Below are 13,532 nucleotides of genomic sequence, written 5' to 3' on the forward strand. Positions count from 1 at the left end.
CTTCAACCTTTCCTCATTGTGACTTAGTCTCCAAGTCCCCCTCACCATCTTTGTTGCCCTGCCATCACATTTGCTTTAATGTTGTATGCTTGTGCATTTTAAAGCCCTGCTATGTTAAAAGAAATTTGGAAGGATAAGATGCAAATATCTTAAGTATTTTGTTGTACCTTTTAAAAAACACTAATTTAAAGTAACTCATCCTTGGTGATTCCTGTTTGAGTGAAAGCCAGCACAAAGAGTTGCCATCACACACACAGCCCGCCCCCCTCAGGGTTGCTATGCCTTGGAGATATTTGTGCAGACTGTAAGAACCATGGCCAAACAGATGTACATGCATGCTGAGTACAGCACCCCCACCCCCAGTGATTCTTAGATAACTGTCATTCAAATACATTTTGCCTTGGATAATGGAGATAGAACATAGCCATTGTGGCTAATAGACACTGATAGCCTTATCCTCCATGAATTTGTCTAATCCTCTTTTAAAGCCATCCAATGGGATCACTACCTCTTGTGGGAACTAATTTTATAGTTTAAGAATGCACTGTGCAGTGGCGTAGCGTGGGTTGTCAGCACCCGGGGCAAGTCAAGTAATTTGCGCCCCCTAACCCGTGGATTTTAGCACTTGAGTCTCTTCCGCCCCCCCCCCAGATGTTGCGCCCGGTGCGGCCAGTTCCCCCTGCACCCCCCACGCTACGCCACTGCCACTGTGTGAAGAAGTACTTGTCTCTGTCCTAAATCTTCCTACCATGTATAATTCTATACACCTCTTATGTCTCCTCTTACTCACCTTTCTTCTAAAAAGCCCCATATGTTGCAACTTTGTCCTTCTGATAATTTTGGTTGCCCTTTTCTGAACCCTTTCCAGCTCACACAATATCCATTCTGAGGTGAAGTGAGTAGACCTGTACATACTTTTATTTTCAGTTCCTTCCCTTAATTCTTAATGTGGAGTCTGCCTTTTTTTCAGCTGCTGCACAATGGATCAACATCTGCATCGGAGTATCTACTACAACCCCTGTGTTTTATTACTGGGGAGGCACCACCAGTTCAGACCCTATGAGCATATATGTGAAAATAGGATTCTTTGCCCCAGGTCTAGCCCTTTACATTTGTTTGCATTGAGTTGCAGTTGTCATTTTACTTCCTGTCCAGCTAGTTAGGAGAAATCCTTTTGGAGTTGCTGGCAATCCCTTTTCGTACTTTGTCAAAATCTTTTTGTAAGTCTAAGGACACATAGTAAGCTATCAACATGCTTATTGACATTCCCAAAGGCATCTAAAGGGTTAGTGAAGAAGCTGTGGTGGCTCAATAATTCTGTTTTTAAGTTACAGATAGGTAGCCGTGTTGGTCTGCCATAGTCAAAACAAAAAAAATTCCTTCCAGTAGTGCGCATGCACATGAAAGCTCATACCAAGAACTAACTTAGTTGGTCTTTAAGGTGCTACTGGAAGGAATTTTTTTCTGTTTTTAATATTGCTTTCCAGCCTGTAACTGGGGAACTTTTGGCCATCCAGATGTGGCTGAACAAGAACTCCAATCTTTCCTTCCCGTGGTTGCTGGGGCTAATGGGAGTTGTAGTTCTGCAACACCCAGAGAGCCAAACGATTCCTTTTTGAAAAGTGATGCCACTTTATGGAGGCTGATCTTAAGGATAAGCTGCATGTTTTTGTTACAAAGCCAACAGGAGAAGTCGAAGCAACACAGCATCTGGACCTGGCTATTCTGAGGGAGCCACGAGGCTCGGGGTTGCTTTTCCTCGGCTGGCCCTCTAGAAAGAAGCGAAGCCTCCCCTTCCCGCCGAGAATCAAGACGGAGGCAGCCGGTTTGTTCCGGAACTCTTGAGCCGGAGTTAAAACTCCGCGCCTTTACGCGGGGCAAGTCCCGTTGCGCTCAGAGCCGCGCTTACTCCCAAGGAAGCCGGCTGGAGACCAGGTCCCTGAAGCGCGCCTGCGGGAGGAAGTAGCGCCGGGGCCGCCCGCCCACCTGGGCTTCCTGGCTCCTCGGCGCCCGCTTCTTCGCTCGCTGAGGGGAGAGGAGGCGGGCGGGACCTGGCAAGGAGACGAGGCCGACGGCCGGAGAAGAAGCGCCCGCTTTCTTCCTGCTCCAGGTCTTTACCTCAGAGACTAAGTGAGGGCCGCTGGCCTTATTAAGGCGGCGGCAGCGGCAGCACTCGTCAGGCAGAGAAGGGTTAATCGCCGCCGCTCTCTTCGCGGCGCTGCTGCTGAGGTTGCTGCTGCTGCCGCCGCCGCCAAGCGCGGAGGGATACAGAGCAGGAACCTTGAACGTGGCGGTGCTGAGGCCCCGAAGCCCAAAAATGTCTGCCTGAGGGGAGGCCCCGCAAGTTCCGTCGAGACGGGGCGGGGGAGCAAGAAGGGCAGACCGGCAGGCGCGGGCGGGCGGGCGGGGGAAGGAAAGGGAGGCCACGGGCGGCAGTCGACGGAGCGGCCGAGCGCGAAGAGGGCAGGAGGAAGAAAGAAAAGGACGGACGGGCTGAGGGAGAGGAGAGCGCGCGGCATTCTCGCCCCTCCGCTCCGTCTTCCTCCGCTGCTGCTGCTGCTGCTCTCCTGACTGACTCCGGGGCGGTGGCGACGCTGCCGCCGCCGCCGCCGCCTTAGAAGGAGAAGAGCCACTTGGACCCGGGCAGCGGGGCCGGGAACCGGGTAAAGGCAGGCAGGCGTCGCGGAGGGAGGGAGGGAGGGAGCGGGAGAAGCGGGCAGGGGTGGGGACCGAGGGGAAGGGAAGCCGGTGGCGGCTCCCTCCCCGCTCGGAGGGAGGAGAAGCGGGGACGCGCACGGCCCGGGGCGCGCGCCTGGTGCTGAGAGGCTCCGGCGCCCGTTTTTGGGAGGCGGCCGGGGCCGCGGGATGGGCGGGCAGGAAACCTCTCGGCGCGGGGGCGGCAGGGCTGCTCCTCTGGCTCTTCCGCGCAGGCCCCTCCGCGCCCCCGCCCCCAACTAGCAGCCCCTGTTCCTACACACGCGCCGCGTTCTCCAGGTCTCTTTCCCGCGAAAAAACCCCGAAACTTCGGGTTCCTGGCGGCGCTTGGCTGGCGGAGAGGTGGGCGAGAGACTTATTGTTCGCAGCCTCGTCGAGGGGAGGGAGTCGAGCGCCTGCCCGCCTTTCCCTCGGCCCACCCGCTCCCTTCCCCGCTCGGCCTGCTTGGAGGACTTGGCCTCCGCTTCATTCTTCCCCTTCTGGGCTGCTCCTCTTAGGCATCCCCTCTTGCCCGCTTCCCGAGCCCGGGCTTCCAGCCCCAAGGCGAGGATTAAATTCTGTGGATGCGAACATCTCCGGGATGGAGGAGGGAGGGAGGAAAGAAACTTCCACGGAGTTGGCTCTGCTGCTGCTGCTGCTTTTGGGTGCCTTTGAGATGCGGGGGAAAGGAGAGAGAACGATCTTTGGCTTTGCGAGGGGCTGCTCAAGGCTGAGGATGCCGTCCTCCTTGTTTTGGTTAACGCGCCTCTTCCTTTCCCTTTTGTTGCCGCTTAGGACCCTCCGTAAGTGGATGAAGATGAATCCTCAGCAGCAGCGGATGGCCGCTATAGGGACAGACAAGGAATTGAGCGACCTGCTGGACTTCAGCGCGGTAGGATATTCTTCGAAGTCTTCTTATGGCTTCTCCACGGTAAAGCGGACCGAGAAGTGGGGCAGCTGCGTGCAGGGCTTGGTTGCTTCTGGCTCAGCCAAAGGGGAAACTTGGATGTAATAAGTAGACTCCCGTTTTGAAGGCTCTGGGTCAGTCATCTGAACTGGTTAAAATCCAGCTGACCCATAGATAGCCATTGGATAGCTTTTCTCGTTTGTTTTCCACAGATAGCTCAAAGGGTGTTTGTTTTTTTTCTGTAAAAATGCAGTGTAGGTAATGGGGAGGGGGACCCCAAGCAGCTTAATCCTAATCCTATTTGCTCAGAAGAGTGGGACCTGCCTTCATGTATCCATAATTAGGGTTGTAGTCTGGTATTCAATTCTGCGCATGTTTGCTCAGAAGTAAACCTCATTGAGTTGAATTGGACTTACTCCCAGGTAAGTCTGTGTAGGATTGCAGCCCTAGTATCTTTATTCCTGTTTTGCACTGTAATATTAGATTGGAAGCAAGTCATGATGTCCCACAATGTCTTACATTATTATTTTTTAAATCAAGTGTATTTTGTGAAAGTAAAATACAGAATACTTACTTGGCTTTGTTAGGTTATCCTGCACTTGTAGTATTTTGACCAATAGACCTATTATATTGAGTAATAAACTGGTCATGTTACTGACCTTAAAAATTGTACCACTAATTCTCTGTGTTATGAAACATTTTTAAGCTCGGTTAAGGCTATTGATTTTTCTATGAATGTATTCCCAGCTTTTTTACATTCCAAATATACATAACTGAATTAGTTTTCATTCCATGCTGACTGAAATGCATCCACTTGTTTTGCAGATGTTTTCTCCACCTCTTAATAGTGGGAAAACTAGACCAACAACACTAGGAAGCAGCCAGTTCAGTGGATCAGGTAAGAGGCAGCTGAAAAACATAAAAGTTCAAGAGCAATGCTGTTGTATTATGTTATATATAAAATCTTAATTTGTATATGACAAACTTTTGTGGATGAATTATATATTGTTTTCAGGGAGTTAAAACAAATGCAGTGTAAACACTTTAAAAATGAGTTAGTTTTCTGCAGGAATCTCTAGTTTGTTGATGCTGTGGAATGAGTTTAAAGGTTAATTCAATTGAGAATATTGGGTTTGCAGGAAGACAGGTATTCGTGAAAATGTGGATATTGTTTTTTGTCAGTAATTTGGGATTATATTATTTCTTTTGAATTTTAAAAAAACTTTTAGTGACTTAAGTAACACTAACATAAATTCAAAATATTGAAGTTGAAAGCCTTTTATGTAATTTATACAAAATTAAGGCATAAAGCAAGACTAGAATAAAGTACAGCTAAATAGCGAAAGCAGCGTTTTGTTTCTAGAGTTCACCTGGCCAAATTAAGTAGGAAAAGAGAGGCAAATGTATAATGTATATTGACCAGATTGAACAGATGTGTATTTATTTGGGAGATGAAGTATTTGCTGAGGAAATAAAATTTGAAATTGAGTTGTATTGAAGATGATGCTTTTCTTTAAAAATGCTGTAAATTGCAATGGCAGCAGTGCAGAGCTGTTATTCTGTGTTCAGTGCTCCTAGAACCTTGTGCCTAAAACATGTTTTCTGGCATTCTTCTCTCTTGCATATGTTACGTATACTTTCATATCCTACTTTAAATTCACAGTAGGCATAATTGAGCTGCAGATTTAAAATAGATGACTATTTTAGTTTGACCAGTGTAGAATGATATGAGATTGCATTATTGGAAAGCATTTTCAGAGAATTGTGTTGATCTGTTGTACTTGTTGTCTTTTATAGATAAGGAAAATAAAACATATTATCAAATGCTACATTATTAGTTTTGGAAGCACTGTTGCATTTTTATTTGTGTTGACTTCTAATTGTCAGGGGTAATCTAGTAAGTATTTCCATAATCTAACTGGGAATCTGAGTCTTGTCCTTCCTCACAAATCTTTGGTATTCTATCTAAACTTGAATTACCCAGGGAGATTAACTTCTGAATGGATAAAAAGCAAGTAGGTCTGTCTACTAGTTTTGAGTCTTTTAATATTGTTGCAGCAAAGTCTGAATTAAACTCTCAATGAAAGTTTTGTTGAATGAAAATTAATATTTAGATTGCTGTTGGATAATTTAAAAAAGGTTTTGATATATTTCATAATAGACCCAGTGTAGACATTATGCTTCCTGGTGTCTAATCATAGTGAAGTGATTTGGAGTGCCTTGTGTGCTTGCAATTTTCATTGTCATGTGGACATTTCTTCCCTTACTTCATTTAAGAAATAACTACTAATAGCATTGTATCTACATCACTGATGTTGTTAATCATAGTTAAGCCAAACATAACTTTCAAACTTGTAACTATGGTTATTGAACTGCTGTTGGAGAATACAGATAAAGAAACATAACTGTGCTTTGATTTTCCTGTACAGCTTGATGTGGAAGTTGCAAGTATATGCCATTTTTCTTTGGGAAATGAATATGGCTGCAAACAGGAAGCCTCCCTAGGCTTTCTAATTTCCTAGAAAATAGCAGCTGCAAGCAGCTGCAATTGTACCATAGTATACACAGTTTTCTGAAGCAGAGTTATGGAAGCAGAGAATGACAATCTGTTTTCAGCATATAAATGTGAGAGGCTTTATTTTATTGAAATATATGCCATATTTATGATATAACCTTAAACATATATTTTGAGAGGTTTGTCTAGATTTCATGTTCACAAGTACAGTAACCCTCACGTCTGCGTCCTTTCTGTTAAATATTAATGTAAATCTTCTGAATCTCAGTAGTGGTTTTGTGCTTTGTGCTCAATTTGTTAAAACCTGTTACATGAACCTGAATGGTATTGTCTCTTTCAAAAACCTATAATCTAAAACTGAGACTTGACAAAATCTTCCAGTAGTTGAATTTTACGTGCATGTGAGAGACATTATTTTTTTAACTTGTTGCAAATAAGTTGCAGTCACATGAAGTAAGTTTGGAATCCTGTGCACATTTATATCAGAATAAGTCACTGAATACTCAGTGACTACGGTACTTAAAAAAGTCAACATGGAAGATTGTGGCTGTAAAATTTACTAGAGACATTAAGGTTCAGTTATCATCTACAGAAAACTTTCATCATTTGTGTCTTGCTGATGGTGAAAGAAGTGCTGCTACTAATAAGAGCCCTGATAGATCAGGCCAAAAGCATATCATGTCCAGCATCCTGTTCTCACAGTGGCCAACCAGATGCTTATGAGAAGCCTGCAAGCAAGATCCAAGTGAGATTCAGAGGTCTATTGCCTCGGACAGTGGAGGCAGAACATAACCACCATAGCTAGTAGACATTGACATTCATATTAATGATTTTGTTCAATCCACTTTCAAAGCCAGCCAAATTGGAGGGCATGGCTACCTCTTGTGGGAGCAAATTCCATAGTACAACTCTATGCTGTGTGAAGAAATACTTTTTTTGTCTCCCCTGAATCCTCCAACATTCAACTTCATTGGATGGTTCTAGCTTCTAGTATTATGAGAGAGGGAGAAAAACTTCCAATCTGCTTTCACGACATCATACATAAACTCTATCAAGCCCCCTTAATCCTCCCCCCACCACAAAACTAAAAAGCCCCAGGTGTTGTAACTTTTCGTCATGGAGTTGTTCCAGCCCCTTTATTATTTTGGTTGCCTTTTTCTGAAAAAAATCCATCTCTAAAATAACCTTTTTTTGAGGTGAGGCAACCATAACACAGATCACATAATACTAATTCTGTTATGACTACACTGCCTGGCTGTAGATTTCCAAGCCCAATTCAAAGTGCTGGTTTTAACCCATAAAACTCTTTATGGCTCAGGATCCAAATATATTCTGGAATGCCTCTCCTCTTCTGTTGTTTCTATTAAAATGCCATTCTGTCTTTCTATGTGTCTTCACCAGTCTGGATGATTTGTACTAAGGTCTAAGGGTCTGCTGTCTGCTTGTGTGAAGCTTGCCATTTGCTTCACAGACAGTAGCTTGTATTTGACGACTGGGCTTCTTAGCTTGAATACTCAGACAGTCTTACCTGGTTAATGGGATCAATTCCAGTTTGTTTTGGAAGTACTTAGTCCCTACCTTGCTTTCAGTCTGTGTGCAGCAGGAGTGAAGATACTTTTTCAGTCCCCGGGGGCTGCTGTTCTCTTGTGGCAGCTTTTAGCGGCCACTTGTCCCCCTTAAAGGACCAGAGGCAAAAGTGGGTGGAGAAGTGGGTACAACTCTTAAGTAGGCTGCATTGCAGCCATGCAAATGTCAAAAGCCTCTAAACACCTGTAGGCATTACCACAGGTCAAAGGCACATTCCAGCCAGGACAAAGAATTTGAAGAGGATGCAGGGCTGATGAGGGGTATGGCCTTGGGGCCAGAGCACAGTATTTGGACCCTGCGCCTGAGAATTTCCTTCCTGGCATAGACACTGCCTCAATCTATAGATGATTCATCCCCAGTTGTACTTCGGGGTTTGTTACTGTTACCATGGTGTGATAATGATACACTTACTGGGATTTCATGAATATTTGCAGCACATTCCCTTCGCAGGGAATCGGCAGTTGGATGTTGGCTTCCTGGGGCCTCCTGCATGGGTTTCTGTAGGTGTGGGTTTTCTTCAAGGGTTTTCTTCCACCACAGGGTGGAAGGGTGGGTTTTCTTCCACCACAGAGATGTGGAACGAAATGCCATCAGTATGCTCATGGCATGCAGTTGCGTCTCAGATGGCAAGTTTCTTACTTTATGGCAGATGCCACATGAATGGTTCTTATAAAAATATTGTTGCTTGTGTTTTGCTTCCTGAAGTTTAATCACTGATAAATTGTTATATCTTGTTAGCCCTCTTGAGCTTCTCTGAGGAAATGCAGGCTGTAAGGATATATATTACATATATGTTTGTGTGCGCACGCGCACACACACACACACACACACACACACACAAATTGAATCCGCATAAGGGTGGCTGATGTGGTCTAAACTAAAGTAGTGAAATTACATCAATGATGACATTAGCCTCTCCTACTTGTTTGTTTGTTAGATGTAAGGTGTGTCTGGAGTCACCCTCATTTTGGAACAGCAGGCATTGGCAGTGTATAGAAACACACTTTAATGAATGAAATCTGGGAAGAAGGCTGTAACATTCTTTCTTGGGGGGTGGGGTCAAGCTAGTGACAGCTGTTCATTACATCATAGCATTGAGGCTTGACTGTTGCCGTTGGCTTGATGGAGTGGCACTTTATACACTGTTTGGGAGCTGTATTTGATACAGACCAGGGTATCATTGCTTTCTGCAGTATCAGTTGATGTCAGTAATGTGGATTTTTTTGAGGGGGGTTGTTCTGCCCAGAATGAATGCAGATCTGATTTAGTGTATTTCCCCCCCCCAAATATCTATTTTTCAATTTGATTCTAAATATCTGGAAACATTTCTAGTAGCCAAAAGTAATTGAGATACTTGTTTAGAAAATAGATAAGATAGATTAAACCACTTAGTGGTTTAAGCATTGTATTCAAAGCTCTACTTAGAAATTGTTTCTGTTGAGGTGTTTAGAAATATTTCAAAATAGCAATTAGAGTATTAGAGTTTAAGAAAAATGTGAAGATGTTAAGACCCCTTAAATAGATGACTTAAATCATACCTGAACAGCTAAAGACATAATATAATATTTTTGGAAATTTTGGAATTGCTGAGAAAAATAGTTTTTTCTGGGGGCCGAAAACCAGAAATGTATACATTACTTTGTTAGCTAACCTTCACTAACAATATATATAACTTACCTAGAATATTCAATTATACTAGCATATTTATGACATTTACAGAGCAATCCGTTGCAGCTTTACTCAAAAGGAAGACCTGCTGTGTTTAGTGGTGAGTGTACATAGGATTGTAGCCTCAAAAGTATAGTGTCTTGGGCTGCAATCCTGTACCTACATAGCTGGCAGTAAACTTAATTGAATTCAGTGGGGTTTACTTCTGAGTAGACATGTATAGGCTTCTTGTTAGTTTTGTAGCAGGATGTTTATGTAGTAAAGGGATGTGGGTGGTGCTGTGGTCTAAACTACTGAGCCTCTTGGGCTTGCAGACCAGAAAGTCATCAGTTCAAATCCATGCAATGGTGAGCTCTTGTTGCTCTGTCCTAGCTTCTGCCAACCTAGCAGTTCAAAAGCACATGACTGCAACTAAATAAATAGGTACCGCTGAGGTAAACAGCATTTCCGTGTGCTCTGGCACTCGTCACAGTGTCCTGTTGCACCAGAAGCAGTTTAATCATGCTGGCCACATGACCTGAAATGCTGTTTGCGGACAAACAGCGGTTCCCTCAGCCGGAAAGCAAGATGAGCGCTGCACCCCATAGTTGTCTTTGATTGGACTTAACCATCCAAGGGTCCTTTGCCTTTATCTGTACCTATGTAATAGTAGTTTGAGTGGAGAGGTGAAAAGGGAAGAGCCAGGTCAGTAGAGCAGCTTTTAGAATATTCAAACTTAAATCAAAATAAAGGCAAAGATCAATTTGCAAACAGCAAAGGGATGGTAGTATGAAGATGGCAGCACTTCTAGGTATAGAGATGCATATTGGACTTGAATGTTGCATGTGTCTGTAGTTAACACAAACTGTCATGCTCTAAGGTTGTAGAGTAAAAAAGTACTCATATACCATTCAGTTTGAGTAAGGAAAACCTTGCTTTAAAAAGTATCTCATTTATTTTTTTTAAATACCAAATATATTTTCCCCCACCAAAATGTCATCTTTTTCAACTAGAAAAACAGGGGGTGGGGTGGGAAAGCCTAGGAAAAAAGTCTTGTTTCTCCCCACCCCAATTTCAGGGTTTACCACTTTGTATGCGATTTAATATACTTGGGCAGCCATGTCTGGGCTGAGATTATTTCCTAGTTGACTTGCTGTGCCCCAGAGATTCTGCAGCAAAGTGGCAGTTGGATCATCTGGGAACTGGGAGAGAAGCATTGTAACATTTTTGTTCCCTCAGCACCTCGTGCATATGCCACCAGGGCTGAGGCAGATAGAAACATCGGCAGCAACCACCCAGTGGGAAGTCGTGGTCTGTGTGGAACTGACTTCTAGCTGCTTCAGCCATCAGTTCAAGTCCAGGAGATTGCAGAATGGCATTTGTTGTAACATACAGAACAAGGGTATTTAATAAAAACACACCTTTGTCTGCTGTAGTTTCTGTTGTGTCAATGTTTATTTCATTATGTTTTAAATGTGCGAATAGATATCGATCTGGCCCTTGATCGATAGAGCCGCGACTTCAGACAGCTTTACGATCCCAATCAATCACTTACAGCGGTCCGGCACGCTTCCTCCCAAGCTGCGCAATAACTCCTGCTGTCTCTTCTCACTCACGGCTTTTAGCAGAGTAGAACACAGCGTGTAAAGCAGTCTTGCTTCTTGTAAGCACACATAGACAGATTCGTCTATTTACAGCTCTTTATTACAACATTTCAGCATCAAAGTCCGTCACTGCTGGCAGCCATTGTCTCCCTCTCAGATACACAGAGGGAACATCCTTCTCCCCTCAGAGTCACAGGGGGAACTAACCAAAAACAGGGAATAGTTCCGCCCAGCTTCTAAAGCTTCTGTCTCCGCCCAGCTGTAAGCTGACGTCAGCAGGTGACACACACCAGGGAATTTAACCAGTTAAGTTCTGAACTATAACACCCCCCCTTGTGTCCCTTGCGCCTTCCCTTGGCAAACCTGTTTGGCATTTGTGGAACCACCTCACAACTCTCAGAATCGCACTGTGCGAAACTTACCCACGCACCTGTGGCCTGGTACCTCTCTGGTGGGATACCTTTAGTTGTGCGACTGGACCTCCTAGGCACAAACTCAGGTGTTCCCTCTGACTCACTTTGATCAGCAGGTGTGTCCTCTGCATCACGGGATTCCCCTTCTGACTTAAAGCGTCTTCGAATCCTCTCCATTACACTCACAGGAGAACTAGGCGCACTCTTGGGCACTCTCTTAACAACTTGTGGAGATGCCCTATCCTGCTCCTGACCCTGGTCAGTGACCTGGTCGTCATCAGCAGCCTCAGCCTCTTCTTCCGCCTCATCAGAACTGTCTTCTGGATCAGAGAGACATTCTGAGAGAACATCACGCCTGACAGGAGTCTTTGACTTTACATCCTCCTCTAAGAACTCAGCATGTTTACTGATCAGCACCTTACTCTGATCACCTGACGGGTAGGCAAACCGCCATGCACGGGCTTCTGGCTCATACCCACAGAAGATCATTTTCTGGAATTTGGCTCCATCTGGCCCTCGCAAAGCCTCAGGCACAGAGATAACCGCAGGAGACCCAAACGTCCGCAGAAAGTGAACCTGGGGTTTTCGGCCATTTAACAAAGAGTACGGTGTGTCACCTACCAGTGAGTTGTAGACACGATTCCAGGTGAATGACACAGCCCTAGTAGCCTCCAGCCAAAACTCAGGAGGCAACCTGGCTTCTTTCAGCATCACCTGTGCAGCCTTAACCAGAGCTCCACTCCTCAGCTCTGCTACCCCCCCTAGCTGGGGTGAAATAACTGTGTGTCGTATCCCCTTCTGTTGAAAGAACTTCTGCAAAGCAGAACCAGTGTACTTAGCATTTCTGTCACTGATGATAGCTTGAACCCTGGTGGAAAACCTCTGTTCCACCCCCTCAATCCAGCTCTTGATCAGCTGTGCTGCATCCTCCCTGGATTTGAGACCGTGAGTCCAGGAATTCTGCGAGAAATCATCCAGAAAAGTTAGCAGAAACCTGGCCCCCCCCAGACTTGGTTCCTTGACAGGACCGGACAAATCTATGTGAACCAGCTCAAAAGGTTTAGTGGTAACCCGTTCCACCTTTGGGTAACTGCACCCTCTCACCTTTGCTTGCTTGCAAGTGGCACAATTAATGGCACTTTGACAATTTTGAATCCTACACCCCTTGGCAACCTCGGGCAGAGTCTGCAAGTCCTCTACCGACCCATGAATTGTTCTCTGATGCCATACGCATGCACATGTAACATTATGAGCAGGAATTGTAGCACGCTGGTTGGGAACTGTAGCACGCAACGCTTGTGCTTTCTCAACCTTCCCCTCACCTCCAAGAGACGTTTTAAGAATGAAAAGATCATTCTGTCCCTTCCGCACTTTGGCCAGTAACCTCCCCCCTTTGGAGATTGTGCAGACATCATTTTCAAAACAAACCTTGAACCCCTTACTTAACAAATAAGGCACAGATAACAAACAATGATGAACCTCCGGAACAATACAAAAATCCACCGTCTCCTGTAAAACACAAAGATAGGCATTAGTACACTTGGAAACTCTAGTTTTCTGTCCATTCGCGAACTTAATAGTCTGTCCCTTCGGAACTGCCGTGCAATTCCACCTCTCGACTGCAGGGGTCTCTGGAACCATGTTGCGGTTAGCTGCAGAGTCTATTACAAAGGCCATCTCGGAATTTTCCACTCGGCCGTCTTCGAACACTGCCATACTCGCAGAAACCTGATAAGACTCTTCCTGTTGTTTACCACGACCACCTGGCTCAGTTCCACGCCTGCCTGTCTTCCCAGGCCTGTTGCCATGGAAACCCGCCTGATTCCCATGGGAAAAGTCCTTGCAAACATCCTGCCTCGGCTCTCTGCTCCGGTGGGGGCAACTGCCACGCCGACGTTGAACTCCAGTGGAAAAACACTGCCCGGGGCTCCTGCCAGCTGGCCTGGCCTTCCTCCTTCTGGAACGGCGCCTCCCACCAGCCTGGCCCCCCCTGAAGCTGCTCTCCGCTTCAGCACAAAGCGAAAGTTCTTTAAACTTGCCTTTGGAACTCTTCGCCCCCCCGATCTGCTCACTAGCGCTCCTAGAGGCTAAGACATCGGGAACAGGGCCTGCCAGTCCAGCTTCTCCAGGACTCAGTCCATCACACAGACGTGTAGAAGCATTAC

General features: G+C 45.5%; 1 protein-coding gene across 12 annotated transcripts in view; it reads left to right on the forward strand.

Moving 5' to 3' along the window:
* The first annotated feature begins 1,876 nt into the window (after window positions 1-1,876).
* The window catches only part of TCF12 (transcription factor 12), a 150,792-nt gene continuing 139,136 nt past the window's right edge, over window positions 1,877-13,532 (forward strand). For 2 of the 12 annotated variants that reach the window (XM_081887652.1, XM_081887660.1), the window contains exons 1-3: window positions 2,176-2,663; window positions 3,490-3,625; window positions 4,427-4,499. In XM_081887652.1, the coding sequence (XP_081743778.1) occupies window positions 3,506-3,625; window positions 4,427-4,499 (193 nt within the window). In that variant the 5' untranslated portion in view covers window positions 2,176-2,663; window positions 3,490-3,505. Of the gene's footprint in view, window positions 2,111-2,172; window positions 2,664-3,489; window positions 3,626-4,426; window positions 4,500-13,532 lie in introns of those variants that run through there. The other 10 variants (XM_081887662.1, XM_081887663.1, XM_081887664.1 and 7 more) reach the window with 8 other exon arrangements.

The sequence above is a fragment of the Podarcis melisellensis genome (assembly GCF_964234715.1).
Source record: "Podarcis melisellensis genome assembly, chromosome: 14".
In the NCBI taxonomy this organism is placed as follows: Eukaryota; Metazoa; Chordata; class Lepidosauria; order Squamata; family Lacertidae; genus Podarcis; species Podarcis melisellensis.